General features: G+C 33.8%; 1 protein-coding gene and 1 non-coding gene across 2 annotated transcripts; both read left to right on the forward strand.

Annotated features, from left to right (window-relative positions):
- Positions 1-25,025, forward strand: RpL18A (ribosomal protein L18A). Its single transcript, XM_076475045.1, has 5 exons — positions 1-123; positions 11,954-12,132; positions 14,998-15,127; positions 23,890-23,999; positions 24,856-25,025. Exons 2-5 carry the CDS (start codon positions 12,022-12,024, stop codon positions 24,946-24,948), a joined length of 444 nt encoding a protein of 147 aa, XP_076331160.1. The 5' UTR covers positions 1-123; positions 11,954-12,021; the 3' UTR covers positions 24,949-25,025.
- LOC143241164 (small nucleolar RNA SNORA68) lies at positions 24,062-24,196 on the forward strand. Its single transcript, XR_013022227.1, has one exon. It is a non-coding gene; the product is annotated as a small nucleolar RNA SNORA68 (small nucleolar RNA).
- Positions 25,026-25,087: the final 62 nt, after the last annotated feature.

Here is a 25,087-nt window from a genome sequence, read left to right on the forward strand (position 1 = left end):
GTTTATTTGAAGACTTGGTAATATGTTGATCGCCCTCTTTTCCTTGCAGAAAAGTATTAATTATCACGTGATAAGGATTTCTTTCTCTTGATTCTAGCGGCCATCATGAAGGCGAGAGGGACGGTAAGAGCTTAAGTAGAAAAAATAGTTTAATCCATATTATCAACGTTATAATATAATTATTGCCATTTTATGATATTTAGTTTTATAAGTGAATTGTAAATGGATGGTCTTGTTATATAAAAGTTTTAAAATACTACGTATTTTTGTTTGCATGTTGTTACTTTGCAGATAGGGGCATGTCGTACCATGTGGCAGTACTAGGCCTAACCGTAATATGATGTGCATGTAACAATAGGTTAAGAAAATACGTAACTTTCCGAAGATGTATATATTGTAGATGTTTAATGCTAATAAGTGGATTAATACATACAATATTTGACACAAATACTGTAAATACGATTTTGAATTGAAATTATCATTTGTTCCACATTTTGTCATTATATTTTTATTTAAAACAGAAAACCTGCAACCCTAATAGTGTAGACTTAGTTCTTTATCATGCCATTTGTGTTGCTTTTTCAGGTTTTGTTAGTTTGCAATTGCATATTTCTTCACAGAGTTAAAACATATTTCGGTTAGAATATTTGGGTATTTTTTAAGTAATGAGGAAATACGCTGATGTGTTTTTGTAGTTAAAGTCAGTTTCATAATGAATACATACAAAAAATGAAGATCCTATCAGACACAAACTAAAACCAATACACACAAATCCAACAAAGACACATGAAACACAACTAAAGAAAATACTAGTAAAAATGAAAGAAACAAATAATTTCAAAATACTATTCCTACCTATGCAAAACTGACTTTTGCATACTACAAGTATACGGCATCCCTAAACCTCATAAACCAGATTGTCCATTACGACCAATAATGTCCACGTATGAATTGTTTAATTATAAATACATAGCATGGGCATTCTCCAAATATGTAACATCAGCCAGCTCATTCATCAAAGACTTTTAATTTCAAGTCAAGTCTTAATCAACTTAATCATAAAGCCTTAATGGCCATTTTTGATGTTATATCTCTCTTTACAGAAGTTCCAACCGCTGAAGCCTGCAAGATACCCTTAGAACTATATATCCGAGACCCTAACTCATCTATAGACATTCCCAGCAACCAATTAGTAACCCTCATAGAACTCACTACAATGAAGACAAACTTCACATTCAACAACCACAACTATATACAAACAAATGGCCTAAGCATGGGCAACCTGGTATCACCAGTTCTAGCCAATATTTTTGACACAAGTTGAAACACAAGCAATTAACACAGCATTACATCCATCACTATATTGTTACAGATATGTAGACAACACAATTGCAGGATTCACATTTACAGAACACGCTTAATTTTTTCAATTACATTAACTCTATACATCTCAACATGTGAACAAGAAAGCAATCAAATATCATTTCTTAACCTCAAAATTACAAGAACCAACACACAATTTAAAACAGAAATCCACCGAAAAATCAGCCATACTGGACTATACATTTTTTGGGACTCAGCACATGAAACAAAACAAAAACAACACACTAAGAAACTAAATAAACACAGCCATAAAACTATGCTCACCAGATAAAATTAACAATGAATTAGACAAAATAAAACAATACTTCATCAACATTAAGTTTCCTCCACAAACCGTAGAAAACATTATACACACACACCTAGACAAAAAGCAAAATCAACCAACAAAAGTAAATATATCCCACGAATTAAATCACAAAACCATATACTGCTGCATACCATATATTCCCGACATCAGCAGAAAAATAACCAACATTTGGCAAAAGCTATTAATAAAATGACATTCCAGTTAATACCAAATTTATTCAAAAACGAGGCACAAAAGTAAAATCTATACTATGTAAAAACTACACTGACAAACACCACACCAACATTATTTACAAAATACAATGTGATAACTGCCACGACTTCTATATTGGAGAAACAAGTAGAAAAATGGAAACCAGATTCAAAGAACATAAGTCACCTTTACACGTTTTCAAACACTGCAAATCAAATAAACACAACGTAACCATAGAAAACACTCAAATACTAAATAAAGAAACAAACATAAACAAATACAAAATTAAAGAAGCCTTACTTATACAACAACTCAAGCCCAAAATAAACCAATACAAAGGAACACCTTTATACCTATATTAATAAATATAATCCAGCATCTAAGCATTCTCTACGTTCCTATACTTAATTACACAACCCCCTTCAAACATGTGGTCAGCCATCAGTCAGTTACCTCTTTCTTTCTTTGTGAACCAGAATATTACTGAAGAAGGTCAAAACGTTGTTCGTTCCTCTACATACAAAATTTTCTCAACCCAGACGATCCATTATTAAATACATAAAAGTCAGTTTAAAAGTAATGTTTGCTTTGGAATTGTGGACTTTAAGATTATTAGTGTTATTACTGTATGCTTAATTCTAACTGCAAATATAAGCAGTGTTGAATGATCACTCACGTATACTAAATTATGTTCTAATTTGTTTAGCAAATTATTAAATTGGTTTGAATGTGGTAAAGTTTTGTAATTGAGTTCATATGATAATGTTCAGGCATGCATTATATAATTAATTGAAAAATTCACTAATTGTCTAACTTCAAATATGCATATTCTACATTCTAGTTTATTATAAGGAATAAAGTACTGATTTCATAAAAAAAATTAAACACTGTTTGTCCTTTAGATGTTAATTGTTTGATCTTTTCCAGTCAGTTTTCATTGGATGTGACAGTTTGTTTGAGGCCGTGTTTAAAACTGTTTGCTGTAACCTAACCAAATGTCTGAGATTGGATCTGACTGAGAGATTGTTTTAATGTTATTATCTGGGAAATTATTTTTGCCAATTTCTGTTGATGTTGTGACCCATGTAATAAAATTTGGTGACTTCATTTTTTTTTATTGCTTTATTATGGCTAGAATTTCTCTGAAATTTCCCTAGTTCTAGTCCATTGATGATGTGGGAAAAATCACCTGATTACCAATCTTACCTTCAATGGTGCTTGTCCTATTATGTGCCATCCCTGGGAACTTTTGTCCTAACCTAAAAAAGAACTTTGTAGGGTAGAATTTACTATTAATGTCAACTGAACACAGATTTTCAGTATGTCTTAAAAATGTTATGACAGATTGGGGAAAAGGATCAAACAAAATTATTTTGATTGGAAACTTATCCACAGGGAGAGAGATACTTGTAGATATACTTAGCAAATAGAATGAAAAAAACTTGTTAGCAGTAGTCAGTTGAGTGAATTCAGTCAAGGTCAATGTTGACCAGCAATGGGTGTTGTAAAGAAATATGAAAATTTTCTAATCTTCATAGATTAAATGTTAGTTGTAATTGTATTCATGGTTTAATGATTTCTGTTAAAAGTAACAATGGAACTAGTGATATTTCAGAAATGTTTTTGCCAACCAATTTGGAAAAAAAAATTACCTATCTACATTTTAAATAAATTCAGGGTCACAGTAAACAAAAAACAAAGTCTAGCCTGAGTGAGTAATAGTAATAGTCCTAATTGCCCATATTTTCTACTTTTAAACTTGTATTTTATTGTTGTATTATTGTAATCTTAAAATTACATATGATCTTGAGCTTCAGTAAGATTATCTTTTGTCATTTCCTTAACAGAAAATAAGTTAACAACCTTAATCTATTTTATAATGTAATTCCCATAAATCATTCTGCTGTTTCTTCTCTGAATCATTTCCATAAATTGATGGTCTGTTTCTCCAGGGTCCTGTTACTTCAAAGGCTTTATAGTCTGAAGTTGCAAGTTTTGTTTGGCTTTTTTTTAACCAGTTAAAATGATAAATTGGTTATTTGGTTAAACTTGTAAAATACTGACAGATACCTTCAGGATAGGACCTAAAAAGCTGAAATTTCTCTTGTATTGGGTATTTATCATTTTCTCAATGTTATTTTTTATGGGTTTATATTGTTAGCTGTAGACCCTGTATATCTATGCATTAAGATTGGATTTGGAGACCTTGCTCTTCTGAGATAATGGATGTTAAAGAAACTTATTTCTATAGTGCTGTGACAATGAATGTTGTATCCCTGACTCAAACATTTTGAAAGCTTACAGTTAAATTATATTGACACCAATCCAATGAGCTATACATTACAGTATTCATTCAAATATTTCTATTACTTGTATTTAAAATGAGAGCAAGCTGTTAGGGGCAGTTGGTCCCCTTAGTCCCTGCCAAAATGTACCCTTGACATTCTTCATTTGAGATTACATTATTCTGTCATGAACATTAATTTGGTTATTCATTCAGTATTGACTAATATTTTGAAAACCAAAGATACGCGACTATCTGGACTTTGGAATATTAAGTGGTCACCAAAATTACAATAACTTTTCAATAAGACCCAGTAATGTGTACAATACAACAAAGTGGGGCCTAACTAGTAATTATTATGGAGAGGTAATTACTGTTTATTTGTAACCAAGTACTAGCTTCCTTTGCTGGGTTTTCAACTACTTTTTGAAAACAGAGTCTAGGTCATGAATTTTGAAGTCCAGTTGAACATTCAGGTACTTGGATTACACTACTGAATGCTAATACATTTTTATGACATTTCAAACAAGGATATTTAGATGTGACATCTGTTTCCTGTTTTGTTTATCTGTGTGAGGTTTTAAGCAAAATTAAAAACGTTTATTGAATGAACTACTGAATTATTTTGGTTAGGCATGTGGGATCAAAATATGGATGTTTCTGGCACTTCAACACACTAAATATTTGGCTTCTGAAGGGAAATTTTGGGCATGTAACATGTTGGAACATCCACTAATGGAAATACTGCTTACTGTCTCAGTAGTTTCTCATTACTTCAGGCACATACACTAATTAGAGAATGACAACTATGCCTAACTTGGAATTTGGTTGCTTTTGAGGTTATCATTTTATACCTTTAATTGTTCATACAGAATGTTTTTTTTTTTTCCTTTCTAAAAACTGACTAAAAAGATCAGGTCTTGTAGTAACTAATCAGTTTTGGTTTGCTTTTACATCACTTATATTTGTCAAGAAGTTCATCTGAGGTTAAGTTTTAATATGAGAAAACAAAAGATGGCAGCATTCCCAGTAGCTTATCAATATGAGGTTATGTCTACTTCCACACACACAAAGTGAAATACCAATTCAACTATTAAGTCTAATCCTGTAACCCTAAATCAAACATAAATCAGAGAAAACAAATATAAACCAACTAGTTTTAACTAATCATTGTCAGATATTGCAATTTTCACATTTTCTCTTATTACGTCAAAGTTTCAAATTGTTGAGAACAAATATTTCTGAAGTAATTTACAAGATTATTATCAGTCTTTAGATCTGAGTTCAGTAAAACAAGTGTATTAATAAAGCTGTTTGTTTTGGTTAACATTGTTATAATAAGGAAACTAGAACTGTACACATAAGTGGTGCAACATAAAATTAAATTGGATTTACTTACTAGAAAATTGGATATTTTAACTTTAAAGAAATTAGTGCCTGGTTTTATACAATGTTACTTATTTTATCAATACGTTAAAATGTTAAGCATGATCTTATAAAAATCCAAATATTTTTACTCAGTCACAACATTTCTTTACAGAATATTGGATAATTGACATTGAACAGTTCTAGAACATTAAATTTGAGTGCTTAAAGTAATTAAGAATAGAAAGAATAGTAGAGTAATAACTTCATATCAGAATTTCATAGGCTTAGGAATTCAGTAAACTGTCAAGATGAAAATATAACCTTTCATTTTATCTATTCTGGAAATTAAGTGTACCCTTAGTTTTAAAGCTGTAGTGGTATTTTTGTAGCTAAACAAAATTAAAAATAAGGCTGTATATTATCATATGCCATGTTTAGTTATTGGTTTACAGACTAAAGAGCAAGTCATAATTTTGAAACCAAATTTAGTATTAAATTTAAGTCCTAAAATATGAACTTTTTAACACTCGTACGAAAAGTGGGGCCTAATAGGCCCCAGAGCAACTTGTAAGGTTATTAATATTAGGCTAATAATTTTGTATTTAAATGAAATTGCCATTAACTGACCCTATCCCTTTATATTTTAAGGAGCAATAATATTTTGACTTTTCAGACATTTGCGAAATAATATTTAAAAAAATTTTCTGAAACATCCACTAAGGGTATTTTGGGGCCTATTAGACCCCAGATCAAAAAACATAAAAATGACTATTTATTTCCTAAATAATTCTAGAACAGTCCTGGGCAACCGAAAAAAGCAAATTATAGTAAAAATATATTAATTTTACAACTTCTTTTCAAAAGATGGATATTTAGGATAATAACTCTACTCCAACAATAATTTTAGACGGTCCTGATTATTGCCTAGTTTGCCCACGCCTGTTCTAGAACATTCTAGAAACTTTACAGAAGTATTTAGAATAATCTAGAATATTCTTGAAGCTTCTAGAATATTCTAGAAGAATCCACAAATCCTATATATATATAGGAGCTGAAATCTTCAAACCATGTCAAAAATGATATCTCTTGATGAAGCTGTACATTTACTGACAAAACCATCCGACGATGAAAGTGAACATGATAATGTCGAAGACTACTATGAAAGTTGTGATGATGATCCTTCTGAAGCCGAAAATGATGAAGAAAGTAATCAAGATCTTACTACGATGCCAGTGAACGAACTTTTGTCCAAAGATAAGAATTTTAGTTATTCAACAACACCTTCAAGGATCAACAGGAGAACTGCAGCTCTCAATATATTCAATGGGAACCCAGGCATTACAAGGCAAGCTGCTCCAAGAGTCTCTACACCATTCGAAACATTCAAAATTTTCATTTCTGATAATATGATGGAACAGATCATTCACTCAACAAACACCGTCATGAAAGAACCAATTTTTGAAGAAGACCTCTGGAAATGGATCGCAGCTAATCTTTTCCTTGGAATAAGCAAATCCAAAAATGCATCGATAGACAAAATGTTTTCAACCGAATTCGGTTTGCCATTTTTGCGAAAACTGATTACACAAGACAAATTAAAAAAAATGTGCTCAAAATCAGATTTGACATCCACTCAAAGAAATAGAGAAATCAAAGATGCCGCCATCTCTGAGTCTGGAATTTTTCATTGAAAATTGCAAAACAGTTACAACCAAGCGAATACCTGACAGTGGATGAACAACTATGTAACTTCAAAGGAAGAGTTGGCTTCAGAACATACATTCCGACAAAGCCAGGCAAATACGGAATAAAGATTTGGTGCCTAACAGATGCAAAGACAATTTACCTCCTCAACGCTGAAATTTATACTGGAAAGGTTGGAAATACGACAGAAACAAATCAAGGAGAAAGAATAGTCAGAGAACTGAGTCAGACATTTCTTGGAAAAGGAAGGACAATAACGACAGATAATTTCTTCACAACAATGACACTTGCCAAGTACCTACGAACAAAAATAACAGGACTTGTTGGAACCATATGGAAATCAAGAACCTTTCTGCCTCCTGAAATAAATACAAAATCTAGAGAGTTATCACCAAAGTTTTTCTACCATGACAACATCACTCTTCTCAGGCACTCAGACAAACCAGGAAAATATGTGCTACTACTGAGTTCTCAGCATCAGTCTGGTGAAGTAGAAGAGAATGGAAAGCCCAAAATCGTCAATCTTTACAATGCAACGAAGGCAGGTGTTGACACTCTCGATCAACTGGTGAGATATTATACAACAAAGAGGCGATCAAAGCACTGGTCAGTCTGCATATTCTATAACATTCTAGATCTTGGTGTGTACAATGCTTTCGTTCTATACTCGACAAAACATCCAGAATTTCTTCATCAACATAAATCAAGAGCCACAAGAGAATTTATATGGCAATTGGTGCTTGAAATCAAAGAAATTTACTGCAAAAATAATGACAAAACAACCTCATGTGAACTGCCTGCAAAGAGGGCAAAAAGAGGACGATGCCATTTGTGTGGCAGATCAAAAGATAGACAGTCGAAAATTGTTTGCTCAAATTGTAAAAAAAATGTTTGTCAGAGCCATTCTAAAGTTGTTTGTAATGAATGTTGCTAAATCACTGTGTTTCTATTGGAAAAATATATGGGGCCTGATAGGCTCCAAAATCACTTTAGTGGATATAAATATTTTTTTTGTAGGAGTGTTAAGTAAATTTTGTTTTATTTTAGACTTCATTGTCATGTGGTTAAGAAGAAACTATAATGTTTGTGATGGATTTAGTCATTTGTTCATACCAGTATTTAAAATTACTTTCATTCTGATAACTTAGTGTATTCTTTGTTGTATTTAATGCATATTTCTGTATGTTTAATAAGATTAATAAGCTCCCTAGAAGACTGGATTAAATAATTGTAGTAAAGTTTTTTTTTATTTTCTGTTAAGTTTAATTATTCTTTAGTGGCAAAATTTTGAGAAATATCAGGTGCTAAGTTTGCACTATCCCTTAACTCAACAATTTGGGGAATATTTGTTGAGCTAGAAAAATGTGCATAAAATAAATGTACAGCCTGTCGCCTTCCTTCTGTTTATATGGTTGGAAGTGAACTCAGATTGTTACAGAATTAAGTATGCAGTTAAAGATTTGTTTATTTGTGCAGTGTTTTATGAATAATTAACCAGCAGAAATAAACAACTGATTTCCTGAATATTTAAGAGTTTACAAAGTTACATTTTAAAGTGTATTTTGAACATATCAGGAGTGTGTGAATTGGTAATTTGTTTACTAATGTGATTGTATAGCAATCATTCATTGAATAAAAATGTGAAAGAATTTGATTGAATTTGTCAAAGTTTTTGTAATAAATGTGCATTAGAACCTGAAGTATGGGGCTTTTGAATGACCAAACTTACACAAACAAGCAAGGGACTTGTCTCCCTTCTCTTTTATAGTATAAGCTACCAAGAAACGTTCCTCTTGTTTCATATTAAAAACCAGAATTCATTTAAATACTAGTTAGAGGCTTAACTTGTTTCTGTTTTCTTTCATAGTAAAAACTAATTTCTGCAACTATTAGCAAGATGTAGCTTGTGTGCTCTATAAAGTAGCAACAGACTTGGCATGTCCCCTTTTCTCTTCCAGTAAAAATTGATATATGAACTAGAAAAATAATTACCTACCCCTATTTTTCTTTCATAGTAGAATAAATGCAGCTGGGGTTTGCTTTTATTACTGTGCTGTTCACAGTAGCTGTATATGTAGAATGTTCATTTTGACTATCAGATGTGGTTAGTATCAACACCCATAAGTTAATATGGTTTAAAAAATACCCTAGTTTAAAATAGGCCAGCTATAATAAATTTTTTTAAAAGACTTTTAGCTTAACCTTTTTGCAATAGTCTCAGAATAATATACACAAGTTTGTCTACACATTTGCATTATAACATTTGATAAAGCATGTGTATTTTCACAAAATGTGGTAAACTTTTAGTGAAGATTACAATTTTTATACACAAAAAATCAGATTTTTTAATGAAATGTTTTTCAGAAGATTTTTGTGAAAGTAGCATGTCTGTTTCATTATTGTTTCAAGTGTGATGTGTCAAATGAATCTAAAGTACTAAAAGAACAGCCATTGAAGGTGGTATTAAGTAAAACTGATGCAGTTAATCTTTAATAACCAAATAGAATCTAGAAACCACTTAATACACAGAAATCAGATTTTTCATTGATATAACCACTATTTCTTGATGTGACTTTGAATCTATCATTGACAGGGCTGGTCAGTTTTTGACTATCATCTCTATTAATATCTCTGAAGATATTACAGCATTCCAGAGATAATTGTTTAATGTCAATTGCCATCCACCAGAATAAATTGCATGTTTCATGGTATTCCAAAGTTTCTCTGTGGAGTTAAAATATGGAGAGGAGGCTGGCCATTCTTTAAGCAAACTGTTTTTAAAGCCTAACTTGGAAAGATAACCCAGTGTACCATGAGCAGTATGAAATGATGCATTACTTGCTTAAAAATGGCCTTTATTAAAGAGTTGTCAAGGTTCTAAGTTGTGCTCCAGAAGTCATTTTTATACCAACGTGTATGTTAACTGAGCCCACAAGATCATTACCAATGGTGCCAACCCAAAACAATTTTTTTTTTCTCCTTGCTTATGTCTCATATCATAACTTTATCATTTTCGAGCCTTTTGCTTGTCCACACAACCTGGTGATCAGTAGTTGCATGACTCTAACCTGTGAACAAAACTTCATGAAAAATGTTTTTTTTAGATACTAGTGAGGCAGTAGAAATGAGAATTTATACTTGGGCTCCCAATGATGGTTGAATTGCAGGCTTAATATTTTGCAACATTCTGATGGACTCTACATCCTAATGATTTTGGAACATCTGGAGCTTCCTAGTTGCTTGCTTAATTCTGGAGAGTTGGCATCTTCAAATCACAGGAACTTTTCCTTCATCAGGTCTTGTCCACTTGGCATTGGAATCATTTAGGCACAACTGAATAATTCTGTGGTCTCAATCAGTTTCTTTTCATTTAGCAAGACTGTATACTATTTTTCTTTTTACCCACAGTTGGATAAGTATCTAAAACAAAGAAAACTTTAAATTTTTCTCTACTAGTCACAGGTCAAGCAAAGTCCATGTCATCGAGTTTGTTGACTTGCATTCAATATTTTAGTGAATTACTATTTTATGAATTTATATCAACAAATTTGGAATTAAATTGTAGATTATAAATCAAACTTTAATATTTTGAGTTAAATTCTTAATTCATATAGGTTTTGGTGAGTTGTATGTTAATGTATCACTGTTTAAAATTGATGTCAAAATACTAAGTTTATACTTTTGTACCAAGTAGGAACTCCATCTTTTATTTTGCTGAGACATGGCTCACGTACAGCAGCCCTGTTCACTTTCTATTTTTGAAAATGGTCTCTTATATAAACTTCAGTATATATGTGAATAACCAATCAACAGTGTAGAATGTCTCCAGAATGGTTTCTTCAGCCATTTTAATCTTTGAAAAACCTATCTCGTTCTTTTGGTCCAAGTGTTCTAGGAGGTAGGTTGTCTTTAGTATGCTCTAAGTTTCATATTTTTTAAAATCTAAATAATTCTGACTTACTAAGCTTAATAAATGAAAGACTAAACATTTGTATTTTTGTTATAATGTAGCATGAAAAAATTTATATTGTATTTTTTATGATGGTTACAAGGTTGTTTAATTGATAAACTCCACAGTTATAGTATTGAAAATAACAATATAGACTTACTGAAAACAAATGTTTGAAATGTATTTAGGATGTTATTAGATTACACAAATAAGGGATTTTTGGGATGAAAAGTAGTTTTTTAATCATAACATGAAATTTACACTGACTTGTCACAAAATACTTTTCACAAACAAATGTTTAGTCAAAATATTTCATTAAAAATCTTATGTTTTGTATAGAAAATACTTGTAATATGCACTGAAAGTCTACCAAATTTTGTGAATATACAGATGCTGTATCAAAAGTTGTGCAAATATTTAACCCATGCAAATGTGTGGACAAACTTGTGTATGTAATACCAAGCCTTTTGTGAAAGGGTTATTCAAATTTCCATGAATTTTCTCCCTTGAAATGGTTATTCTATAGAGAAACTTGCAAAAGATACAATTATAACTAATATATTTACAGATTTAAAAGAAAAATTGTCATTTTAAGTGTGAGCTCATTTTTGGTAATAATTTGTTAAACCTAAGTTCTAACCAATCACAAATTTAAATCTGAAAAAATCTAGCATTTACTTCAGCTACAATTCAAGGGTAAAATATTATTTATTCAATTAACCCAAGTATATACTCATAATTAAGTGTCAAGTTTTACTGTTCCTAGCTTAAAGAATACAAAATTATCGGGCGAGGATCCCATCAGAAAAGGATCAGAACCCACCACTCTACCGGATGAGAATTTTTGCACCTGACAAGGTTACAGCCAAGTCTCGATTTTGGTATTTCACTAGTAAGCTGAAAAAATTAAAGAAAATGAATGGAGAGATAGTTGCCATATCTGAGGTATTTTAACATTTATTATTATTATTATAATACCTTTGTACATTTAACATAAGGTTGCATTTTTACAAGGTTTTCAAATATGTATCGATGATCCCTGCAGAATTAGTGAAGTTGGTTTAATCATTTGTATCTTGTAACTTTTGCTAGTCCCCTCTGTTAATGTTTTAAACATATATTGATGCCATCCATTATATTGTTTCTTGGAATGTTCTGTGCAAAAACGTATCATTATAATGTATTTCTTTTCATTGGTGTTTTGTTTTTAAAAATCTTCAATGTTATGATATTACAGTTTGAGAAGTGTTGGTAAATTTTAGATTTGATATTAGAGGGCCTTGCTGAAAATATAGCATTCATCTCGATATACACACAGGCATTTGTTTAGCTCATAATCCATGCAAAACTGAGGTCTTTTTGACAAAATGGTACTTGTGGTTTGTTCATACCAGAAGGCAACAAACTACTGTACATAACATAATTACACTTTTTTCCTTCAAAGACACTATTGAAGATAAGTCAGAGATTGCATAAAATGAACTTAGGTGGAGAATGTAAAATTAATTTAGTAAAGCTATATTTTCATATAAGACAGTCTGTCATTTAAAAATGTGGAGGAAGGTTTGCAGCAGAGGGCATTTTATCATTATTTTCCTATAGATATCAAAAAAATAAATTGTTCTGTACTAGAATCTTCCAATGTACATCTGTATTTGTCTAAGAAATATTTGTTGCTAACAGAAGTAAAAACCCCAAAATGAAATAGTACATCTGTAAAAGACGTATATTGCACATTTAATAGAAATGAGTTGGGATTATATGTATGAACGTTCAGGGCTCAAAATTAATGCTAACAAAAAAGTAAATTTCTGATTTGGAGTTGTTTTTCCAGTAAAACATTGGAAGCTCTAGAAATTGGTAGTACACATTTCTAATGTAAGATTCATATATTATTACAGTTAAGTATCAATACACCCTTGATGCATGCATTTCAGTCATTTATTTTGAAAGATTCTGAGAACAGGATGTTACCATGAGTCTGATTAACAGGCTTGTTCCATTTTCCTGTACTGTATGGTTTTGGTTTTGTAATCTTCTTTCAAACTATGTGGAATACTGAGGATGATTGTTGGGAAATGAAAACAGTGAAAATACAGGTAGAAATTGAGTGGTTGCTCAAGCAATCAGCAATGGGCCAGCCAACTAGACTTGCACTATACAGTCCCTGCAGTATAATTTTGCCAGCAGTGCAGTGATAAATACTGTTTGAATGGTTGCTCATTCGAGGTAATAATGAAATAGAAGTTGTAAACTGCAGATGCTTTTACAAACATTCTTCTTAATTTGATTAAAACAGATATTAGACCACTTGGTTCCTAACATTTCGTGAGCTTCTTGGCATTGAAATCACAACTTTTAATAATTTCTTTCAGTACAAGGCAGCCATCAACAGTGGGGATACTCTAGACTTTGATCCAAATACTTGTAGCCTCGGTACATTAATTTCTGAAAATTAAAAATATAATTATAACAAGTACAATATAGATTTCTATTAACATTTCATATGTGAAATAATGAGTAAAATGTAATTGCACAGCAAAATGTTAGTAGTAGTCCCAAATTTGCTGTTGGGGGTTGTGTTGGATAACTAGCAACCATTTCCTAGTACCTTCTAAAGATTTGAGGCCTGACATTGAAAACATTGAAATAAAATTTGTAAACACATTATGCCACCTTATGTTGTTGAGATTCATACTAAGAGGGTTTAAATTAAGAATGTATGATCCTATTAATCCTTGGTGGTGGTAACAGTGATGAACTGACTAATAAAAGTCTTAGTTGATCTTGTCATTGTCATGAACAAAAGGTGCATGTTTGTAGAAGAAAGTGTAACATTTTGACAGTAATTTATAGCATTGCAAAACTATCTTCTGAAAAAGAAACTTGTATTTTAAATATATTGATTTCACTTGCCTTTCAGAAAGAAAGGAAACTGTTTAAATTTTATTGTTCAATGTCTTACATTTGCAGCACAAACAAGTTTGAAAATTGAATAAGCTGTACATGTTTGGAGAAATAAAATCCAGAATTTCTATATTTTTGATGTAATGTAACTGTCAACTTCTAGACCTTGGTGAATACAAAATTAAACAAAAAACATTGATTACACAAGGTATCTTTTTAAGTGTAAAGTAAGTCTGATGTTTAAATCTGGTGATGTCAGATGACAATAGTGTGAATTAATGTCCACTGTTTTCTGTATTTGTATTCAAAATAATATAAATGTAAATTGATTTCATAAGTTAAAGTACTAATTCTTCCCAACATATTAATAGAAGCAAATAGTAGATAATAAAGCCTGATCTCGTTCCAGTAGGCACATAAATTGTTCATTGGCTAATTTCTCCCTTTGGTTTATAGTAAGCATTATTTGTTCCCAGCTTGTATCTGACAACATTGTTTTATGTGTATGAAGTGTGAGCAGGTTTGGCCAATATTCTAATTCTATGTGGAAAAACTTATCACAAAATCTTCCCTATGTTCCTCGCTTCCATGACATTTTGTACTTTTGCTTGTTTGAAATATTTGGTAGTACTTAGAGGATCCAGGCAATGAATTTTATTAATCATTCTTCAGTGGTTTGACTTGTATCCACATCTCTTTCAACAAGAACAACTGTATGAAACATTACCTCAATAGTTTTGGCTTTAGCAACACTGAGAAATGAAAATTGTCAAAGGATAAAAAAGTGGAATTTATGTTCATCTCAATTCATTGTTATTAAAAGAAAAGTAATAAACATGTTTTCTTAGTTGCAAACTCTCATAATTAGATTTTAAATCAAAAGGTTTTAATATCTTTCAACAGGTTTATGACAAAACTCCAACAAAGGTCAAGAACTTTGGAATTTGGTTGCGCTATAACTCACGAAGTGGGATCCACAACATGTACCGGGAGTACAGAGACTTGACTGTTGCTAGTGCAGTCACCCAGTGCTGTAAGCATTTTGTTATAAAAACATTCTAGCATAAAAGACTTCTTGACAGACAAACAAAAGATTGTTAATGTGGTAAAATATCTGTTTAGTGTAATATTATTTTATTGTACAACAAGATATATTAGATCTGACATTTTAATTTATCAAAATTTTTTTCTTGTTGTGGCTCTTTTTGTATTGACTATCCTATATTAAACTTGAAATATAGTGAACATATTCTTCCGTTCCAAATTTGATTCTTGTGTCCTCTATTATTAAGTAACCTGTACCTTGGTCTCCCCACTGGTTTTAGATGCATTCTGCGTAATGCTAAAGGTGTAAAAGTTAAGGTTCCTTAAGGTGAATATATTTGATTAGTTGAAATATATTTTTTAAGATTTGATTTTTGTCATTTTTAAATTCAAAATTTAGTACCAATTTTTAAAGCTAATTCATTAGCTTCTAATACTTTTGAATTACCCAATACTGTTGAATTATAAAATTGTTACTACAAACACAAGGTAAATTATTTACTTCCAAAGGATTAGATAGATTCTTTAGTGAAATTTTCATAATTAAAAAGGAAAGGTGCAATAAGTTTTATATTTAAAAGTGACTGTAGGATGTAATAATTTTAAAGGAAAAATACTTTGAACACTAGGGTATGATAAATCTTTTTTTTTTTTTTTTCTAAAATCTACTACAGAATAAGATTTTTCTTTTGTGAGAAGTTATTTGGAAAATTTTTGCATTTTATTTAAATTTTATTAGATCAATTAAATCTTCAATGAATATTAAAATCCAAAGATAACACATACATTGAAAAACATCTAATTTTTGTATTCTTTAACTCATAACTTAGTTGTATGAATTTTATTAAATTATCAGATTTATCAAAATCAGTGTCTTGGTTTTACAAAACATTTCAAAATTGGGCTATTTACTATTGGTTTTACATTTCCTCTGTTTTTAGGCTTAAAAGTACAGGTTTGAATATGAAAGTTTTATACAGATATTTCACTTAACATTTCAGCATTTATATATAATATTCCTGATTTTAGTATGCAGGTATAAAGGGATCTCAAAATAATGTTCTCTCGATGTTAGTAACTTTGTTAAACATTATGTAAAAAAGTTCTGTTGTAGGTTAATCATAAGAGGTAAAGGTTTAGAAGCCTGTCTTGCTTATTTAAGTCCACATATACTACAAGTTAAAATTAATAATTAACTATCCATTTTATAAGGTGGTATATCTTGTCGTACACTTAAAACATCTATAGCAACCAGACAAGTTAAACTTCTAGAACTGTTGCAAGTAAACTTAAACAAATAGCTAGCTAGACTATTAGTCAGCAGGCAACAAAGAAGAAATTATAAGTGGAGAAGCAAAATAAGGATGAAATCAGTGCCTTTAAATCATTTTGCTTGATAGATGGGATATTTCTAACACTTTTTTGGGTTCTATTACCACAATTTGTAATCCATTATGATTATAGATGAGCAATCAGAAGTGGAAATGCATTAAATGATTATTGATAATTTATTGTCTAATAGGACTGATATTTCACTTATTAGAAATAATTGTAATTATTAATTGAGCTATGTATAATCTATTAAATATCAGGTATTTAAATTAAATGTAATAAAGCAGAAATTAATACTGGGAGCTCAGCTTTGATATTACTACTCCATAGGATTTCACTGTAATTTTTCAGATATATCTTTAATCCTTTCTACATTATACAAAGGCCGTGTCCTTGTGTTTGTTGAATTGTATTTAACATTTTTTTGGAAGCCTTATTTTATGTCAGTAGGTTTGGTATCAAGCTGAAGATTATATTTCATATTTTAGTATTATACATTACTCAGTTTAATTTTAAAAGTAAATATCACAAACACATTCAAGCATCAATTTTTGTGTTAAGTGGTATTCTTAATGCATTATTGATTCAAATTACCAATATTGGTAAGCTAGAATATAAAATAAGAACATTCTATCTTATATTTGTTGAGATATCACTCGTGTACTGACAATTTGCATTTATTTCCAAATTTTTTATGGTGCTTGAGATTTAAGGTTGTCAAAGTGACCTAAACCAGTTTGTGAAAATAAGTTTGTTTTTAAGAAACATTTGATAAAACTATTTAAACATTATATGGACTTTGCATGTGAAACTTAAGACTTTCTCATGTATTAAATTATTTTTAATCTTAAAATGAAAACATGAAAATTACTTTGCATGCTGGATTGGTAACATGTGAAAAGAAAAACACAATAAAACCATTATTTAAACCTTAAGACTTGATAATAAGAATAATATAAAAATGACTTTGTATGAAGGCATTGTAATGTTTACTGATAATTTGGCAAATTTTGTAAACATAAAATTAATTTAAGTTTTCATGCTATAACCATGTGCATAATGGTTTGAGATCCCAGAGATTGAGATCTTGCTTAAACAGTTAACATTCTCCAACACTGAGACAATTTTTAAGTTCAGGGTCCTGAAAAACACTTAATTTGATTTAGTTTTGTTTTCATACTTGTCCCCTCGGTGTGGTGGTGAGGGGACCTCCCAGGGAAGGTTCTGTTCTATCTGGTTACCTTCTCTGGGATCTAAACATCCACTCACGTGTTTGCCATGCGTGGCGACCCATGAAGGGGAGGAGAGGATCCTGGTGGTTGAGGGGTCCAACCCTAACACACCACTTTGGCCTCGAATTCCTGTAGACGGGCGGCCTTTGGGTGACTCCCTTGGGTCAATCGGCTGGTCCACTTGGGCTAGAGTCAACCAAGTACCAGTGTTGGAAGTTCTCAACGGGTGTTGTGGACATTGTACCTGATGCTGGTGTTTGGGTCACGAAACCCTAGCGTTGCTGCATTGTTCTTGCATGACTTTGTAGTGCGTCCCCTTGTAGGGCTCCATGGTGGGTGGGGTCAGTGGGTACCGAAATTTTTTCCTTTTCCTATGGATCCTCTAAAAAATTTAAATAAAATTGTAAAAAACAGTCAATGGGTAAGCGATCACGTCTTGAATACTCAGAACAGCAATCTTCAACATCAGTAACACACATACCTCATTTTCTTATATTACATTCTCTTCGAAAACCTTTAGGGCAAATGTCCCCTTTTTTTTTATTCAGAAGGGACTAGAGGGCTGGCTCTCAAGTCAGTAAAGAAACTTTGATCTGGAGACATTTTGGTTGAAACATCCACAACCCACCACAGTGAACTCCTCTTGAATTCAAAGGCAATTGGGGATATACCTATTGAGGTTACACCCCATGCTACCTTGAATTCTTCACGAGGAGTTATTGTTGAAAGGATTTGAAGAACGCTCCCCAGTCAGAGATTCTCAAGGAGCTGGTCTCTCCACTCGCAAAGATGGAGTTACATTGCCAACAAATACCCTTGTTTTAACATTTACTTCACCACGCACCTGCCACCATCAAGGCAGGTTATCTCATTTGCAGGGTTCGGCCATACATACCAAACCCTCTTCGATGTTTCCAATGTCAGAGATTCGGCCACTCAAAGACATCTTGTCGTGGTTCCCTGACATGTGCTCGTTGTGGAGGCAAGGACCACAGTGCCTATGACTATGACATGAACCCACATTGCGTAAACTGCAATGGTTCTCACCCTCTTACTTTCATTCTTGCCCAAAATGGTTGGAGGAAAAGAGGTGCAGCGTTTGAAAACGACACATAACATTAGTTATCCTGAGGCTCGAAATTGCTGTCCACAACTCCATCTCGGACCTATGCTGCTGCACTTCATTCCACAACTACAGTGGGAGTGCAGACAGATCTCTCTGTGCCTCCAAGAAAATCGTTTTCAAAACAAATGAAAGGCCTTTTGACCTCCGTGGTTAAAAAGGTTGATGAATCGACTTCTACACCCATCTCTGTTCCTCCCATACCTTCCAACAAACCTCAAGATCCACGTCCTTCAGTTTCAAATACAGGCATTTCTTCTGATACATCTTTTCTCCCACCACAAGAGACAAAACAATTATTCATTATGCCCCTCAGTCACTGGATTCCCTTCCAATAACAAAAACCTGCCCACCCGACCCAGAGCAGGATCCATGGAGGTTGATAGACCTCATCCGACTAAAGACAGTAAAGAAAAAAGACGTGGTCGTAAACCGAAGGGTTCTCCAGCCACTTCACCTACCCGTTCTTAAAAATGGCCACCTTGATACAATGGAACTGTCGAGGTTTACGTTCTAATCTGGATTATATCAAAACATTGATTGCTTCCTACCATCCTGTTTGTCTTTCTTTACAAGAAACATTTCTCAAATCTGCTGATACAGTCTCCAATCGGCAGTTTTCTCTGTACAGAAATGACAGGTTGTGTGATGGTCGAGTACATGGAGGGGTGGCACTGTTGGTTGATCAACACGTGCCCACCCTGTTTTTGTCACTCAACACACCCTTGGAGGCTGTAGCCATCCGTGTTTCCTTGGGTCATACCATCACTGTTTGTTCTCTGTACCTGTCCCCTGGAAAGACATATGATCAATCAGATCTTGATGCTCTCGTTGAACAGTTGCCATCTCCATTTCTAATCCTAGGGGATTTTAATGGACATCATCTCCTCTGGGGGAAGTGCTATTATTGATGGGAGGGGCTGATCTGTAGAGCAGATGCTCTCTGATCACAATCTTTCTCTTTTCAATACTGGTTCTTCCACTTACTTTCATGCACCTAGTCAGTCCTTTACTGCTATTGATCTCTCAGTTTGCTCCCCTTCATTATTCTCCCATTTTTCATGGAGGGTTGACAGTAATCCACTAGGCAGTGATCATTTTCCAATCCTTTTGAGAGAGACTGGACGTGGTCGATGCCACCCTATCTGCGTGCCCCCTGTGGAAGCTGGATCAGGCAGACTGGTCCATTTTCACTGCTCTCGCAGAACTAGATCCTGCCATCGTAAATCAGTCATCAATAGACGACTGTGTAGCAGCGGTAACTGACTGTATTACACATGCAGCTGCTCAGTGTATTCCTAAAACCTCGACATGTTTTCCACGATATCCTCGTCCGTGGTGGAATCCTGCTTGCCACTTAGCACGGAAGGCTCAAAAGCGTGCCTGGGATACTTTCAGAGATATCCCACACTTTCAAACCGGTTGCTTTCCAACGGGCCGTGCACATGCTAGGTGGGTAAGACGTCAAAGCCAGAAGGAATCTTGGATTAAGTTCACAACCAGCATATCTTCTACCACCAGTTCCAAGATCATATGGGACAGGATTCGAAAGGTTAATGGGCACTACAATTCTGTCCCTCTCTCGATCTTACTCTCTGATGGTCAGGAGGTGACTGATGTTCGGAACATCGCTAACACTCCAGGTGAAAGCTTTTGCCGGGTATCTAGCACTTCTGCTTGTTCCTCCACCTTTTTGGCCATCAAGACTCGAACAGAGTGTTCACCTCTGTCTTTTTGACTATAATTGTCTCTTTACACTGGTGGAACTAAAAATGGCCCTTCATCGGTCTGCCAGTACGTCTGTTGGACCTAATGATATTCATTATGACATGCTGGACCATCTATCTCCTGCTTCTCTTGATGTCCTTCTGATTGTTTTCAACCGGATCTGGCAGGAGAATGTTTTTCCTGATGCCTGGTGCCAGGCTATTATTTATCTTTCTCTAAGCCATGGAAAGATCCCAAGATTCCTTCAAACTACTGTCCAATTACTTTGACGAGCTGTCTCTGTAAGACATTAGAAAGGATGGTTAATGCTCGTCTTGTTTGGTTCCTCGAATCAAACAACCTCCTCTCGTCCACCCAGTGTGGGTTCCGTCGACAGCACTCCACCACAGACAACCTAATTCGTCTTGAAACATCAATCAAAGATGCCTTTCTCAAATGACAACATTTTGTATCAATATTCTTTGACATTGAGAAGGTTTATGATAAAACATGGAGGTATGGCTTTTGTGAGACATATGGGTTACGTGGCCATTTACCAATGTTAAAAAATTTTTAATGGACAGGAGATTCCAAGTTCGTGTGGGTTTGACACTTTCCCGTTCTTTTGCACAGGAACTTGGGGTCCCTGAAGGCTGTGTATTGAGTGTCACACTCTTCAGTATAAAGATAAATGCCATCACTGAACAACTCCCTCTCACTGTTGTGAATGGGCTGTATGTCGAGGACTTTCACATCTCATGTCAGTCGTCAAACATGAGATATATTGAGCGGCAACTACAAACCGCCCTCAATTGTGTATGGAAGTGGACTCTGACAAACGGCTTTAATTTCTCTCTCTCCAAAACTGTATGCATGCACTTTTGCCGTCGACGGGGTATTCATCCTGATCCTGAACTTCATATTGGTGAAGTTTTGCTGCCAGTGGTCCAGGAGACCAAGTTCTTGGGGCTTATCTTTGATCATAAACTGACCTTTATACCACACTTAAAGCAGCTTCGGGTCAAATGCACAAGAGCACTGAACATCCTCCGTGTTCTCTCTTCTACCAGTTGGGGCAGATCGCTGTTCAATGTTAAAGGTATATCGTGCTCTTATTAGATCGAACTCGATTATGGATCAATGGTCTATGGCTCTGCCAGACCCTCGCCTTAAAGATGCTGGACCCCATTCATCATCAAGGACTTTGACTCTGCACTGGAGGTTTCCGTACCTCTCCAGTTCAAAGCTTATAAGTTGAATCTCATGAACCTTCTCTACACCTTCGCCGTTTGCAACTATCTTTACAATATACTTCGAAACTTCATTCCTTACCAAAGCATCCCACCTGGAAATGTGTTTTCCTTCCTCGGTGGGCAGTACTTTTTCAGAACAGACGATCTGTCATTGCTCCGTTTGGCCTTCGCACCCGGGCGCAATTTGATGAATTGGGTCTATCCTTGGATAACATTGCAGATTCCACAGGTTGGCCCATCCCACCATGGCTTATTACAGCCCCCAAATGTGACCTTTTCTTTCAGTCACCTCATTCAGTTCCCATTTATAAAGGCAGATACCAGGGCATGTTGGTATTTGCTTCTGTGTTCACTGCTGGATATCTCTTGCCCTGGATCATATTGCAGCTGAGCAGTACTCCAACTTGTAGACTGAAGTTCTATAGCTGGAAAATATCCTGCTTGCAGCACCATCACAGTTTTCTGGATACCAGGCCCTGGAACGATGCCTATTCACTCCCTATGCCTATTCATACATGGACTATGGTGTTGTCTTCAAGGCTCGGCTCCGTGCCAGCTGGCAGTCCACTTGGAGTGAGCAACGCGACAACAAACTTTTTCAAATCAAACCCAAAATTGGACTTTGGCCATCTAGCTTCCGTAAAGTTCGGAAGGAGGAAGTTGTTCTCACTAGGCTACGCATTGGTCACAGTTTTTTAACTCATCATTTTCTTTTATCTGGAACTGATGCACCAATGTATAGTTTGTGTAACACTCAAATCACTATCAGCCACGTTTTACTTTCTTGCCATCGTTACAATTCTCAACGAGGGCAATATTTTAAACATTTTTCCCAAGGTCAGTCTGTAACATTGGACAGAGTTATTGGTGATGGTTACTCTGTCCACCTTGATAATGTTTTTAATTTTTAATGGCCATTAATTTTTTAATCTCATTTAAGTGTTGCATATTTATTCATTACACCTTTTAATTGTGGTTCCTTTTTTACAGTTTTAATCTCTCTCATTCAATTTGACATTGGACTATGGTCAGAACATTAAATAACTCGACACCAGGACTGGAAAGGCCAACTTCAGGTGACTAACGCTACTGTTTGAACTACTCGTTAGTCGTCCTGGCGAAGTTGTTATTATAATTTTGCTGCATATCATTTCACACTTTTACTACTTAACTTTTAGTACTGGCCATATTGACTCGTAACCCGAACCCGGACTGGAAAGACCAATCAGGTGACACGGTGGTTTTTTACCTGTTAGTCTTCCTGGCGGGTTATGATCATTACCATTCTGCTACAGGTAGTCCTTTACAACTTTGTTGACTGGATGTCAACATTGGTTTTGTTTTTACCTTCATTTACTTTTACAAATTTTACTCCATTTACTTTACTTTTACCTTTTTACTGGACATTTGGCTTCATTGTACTGCTATGTATCTTTTAAAACTTCTATTCTTTTATTTTGATACTGACACATAACCCGGAACCAGGACTGGAAAGACCAACTTCAGGTGACTGACAGTGGTTCTTGAACTTACCTGTTAGTCTTCCTGGCAGGTTATGATCATTACCATTATTGTAGAGAAAGTCCTTTACAACTTCTTATACTCTACCTTCTATCTTAACATTGTAGACTAGGTGTCAACATTGGTTTTATACTTTTTTGTTTTACCTTCATTTCCATTTATGTCTATTACATTTATTTTTATTTTTTTTTACATTTTTACCAAATGTCTGGTGCAGATAGCCTCGCTGCTTTGTGCCATAAAACACTAAATCAATCAATTTCATACTTGTGTGATGCACAAATCTATGAATTCTTTACAAATTTTGGCAGCTTTTGACTGTTTTCACAAATTTCTAACCTCTTGTCCTTTTAATTGGATAAAGGTAAATTGTTAAAATGTTTGTTTTTTATGCTACAGTATAGTATTCCCTAAGATTTGTTGTTTTCATTCTCCTATACTGACAAGTTTTGTTCAACGATGTTAATTTAAATTACAAATATTTTATTCTTACCAACACTTTTAATTCTGTACATCACAATCCACTTAAGACAGAACCACCTATGGTACACCAGGTGTTAATCATTTCCGTGTTTTGTAACAGACAGAGATATGGGAGCCAGACATCGGGCTCAAGCATGCACCATCCAGATTATCCGTGTTGAAGAACTCCCGGCTTCTAAGTGTAGGAGACCACACATGAAACAGTTTCATGTAAGTTTGAATATTCAGGCTTTCAAGTATTTGTGCATAAGTTTGTAACTGTACTGGTATTTCTTGCACTCTCCTGTAAACCCATCAGTTTAACTATAGCAGTTGGGTCAGAAATGTGTGCAAAAAGAGAAGACCAGCCTGTCGCCTTCCTTCCATTTCAACTGTATGGTTGGAAGTGAACTCAGATTGGTACAGATTAATGTAGTTTAAAGCATATGTTGCTCTGCTAATATTCTTAATAGTTTTGGCTGCTTAAAAGCATAAACTACTGTTGGAATGGGACTACTCATTAATTACAACTTACAGGTTGAAATTAGAAAATCTAGTGCCTTAAGTAGAGAAATTTAAGTGTAAACAGTAAGATTGGAGCAGGATTCAAAGTTCATTTTCGTAGTGCTGTATACTGGACAGATCCTTACCCGTACCATTACTTTAAACTTTTGTATTACAAGAAACACCATTTGCCATAGAGTTATAAAATGGGTTCTGTGAAAAATAATTTGCCTAACAATGTGCATTGTGGGTTTTAATCTGTTCATGCAAACAATTATAAACAAGGTTTATGTAATAAATATAAACAATTTTCATTTTAATCTCGAATCAAAAACTAAAGTATTCTCATTGTCTTTTGTGTAAAACTGAAATATACTTATATGTCCCTCTCATCTTGTAAGGGTTTATTTAATATTACATGTTGCACAAAGTTTTATATTCTTTAACCCCATATATATAACAGGGAAGGTGTTAAGAATACATACTTCTAATTTGTAAACTACTTGAGTAAAGGTTTTAAAGTAATTTGAGTAAACTTACTTTTTACACGTGGAAATTACTACAATTGATTTTCTTATTACAGGACAGCAAAATAAAATTTCCACTACCCTCAAGAATAAATCGGAAATTTCACAAACCTCGTTTCACAACTGTTCGACCAGATGTTAAGTTTTAAAAGTACATTCAGAATTATGCTGGAACTAGGATTGTAAACGATAGTTCAGACAAATAAATGTAATTTGTCACCCCACATTAAATGTTTGTCTTTGGAGGGGGTCATGTGAAGTCTTTAATATTCAAATCTAATTGTTGTG

The sequence above is a fragment of the Tachypleus tridentatus genome, chromosome 13 (assembly GCF_004210375.1).
Source record: "Tachypleus tridentatus isolate NWPU-2018 chromosome 13, ASM421037v1, whole genome shotgun sequence".
NCBI classification, from domain to species: Eukaryota; Metazoa; Arthropoda; class Merostomata; order Xiphosura; family Limulidae; genus Tachypleus; species Tachypleus tridentatus.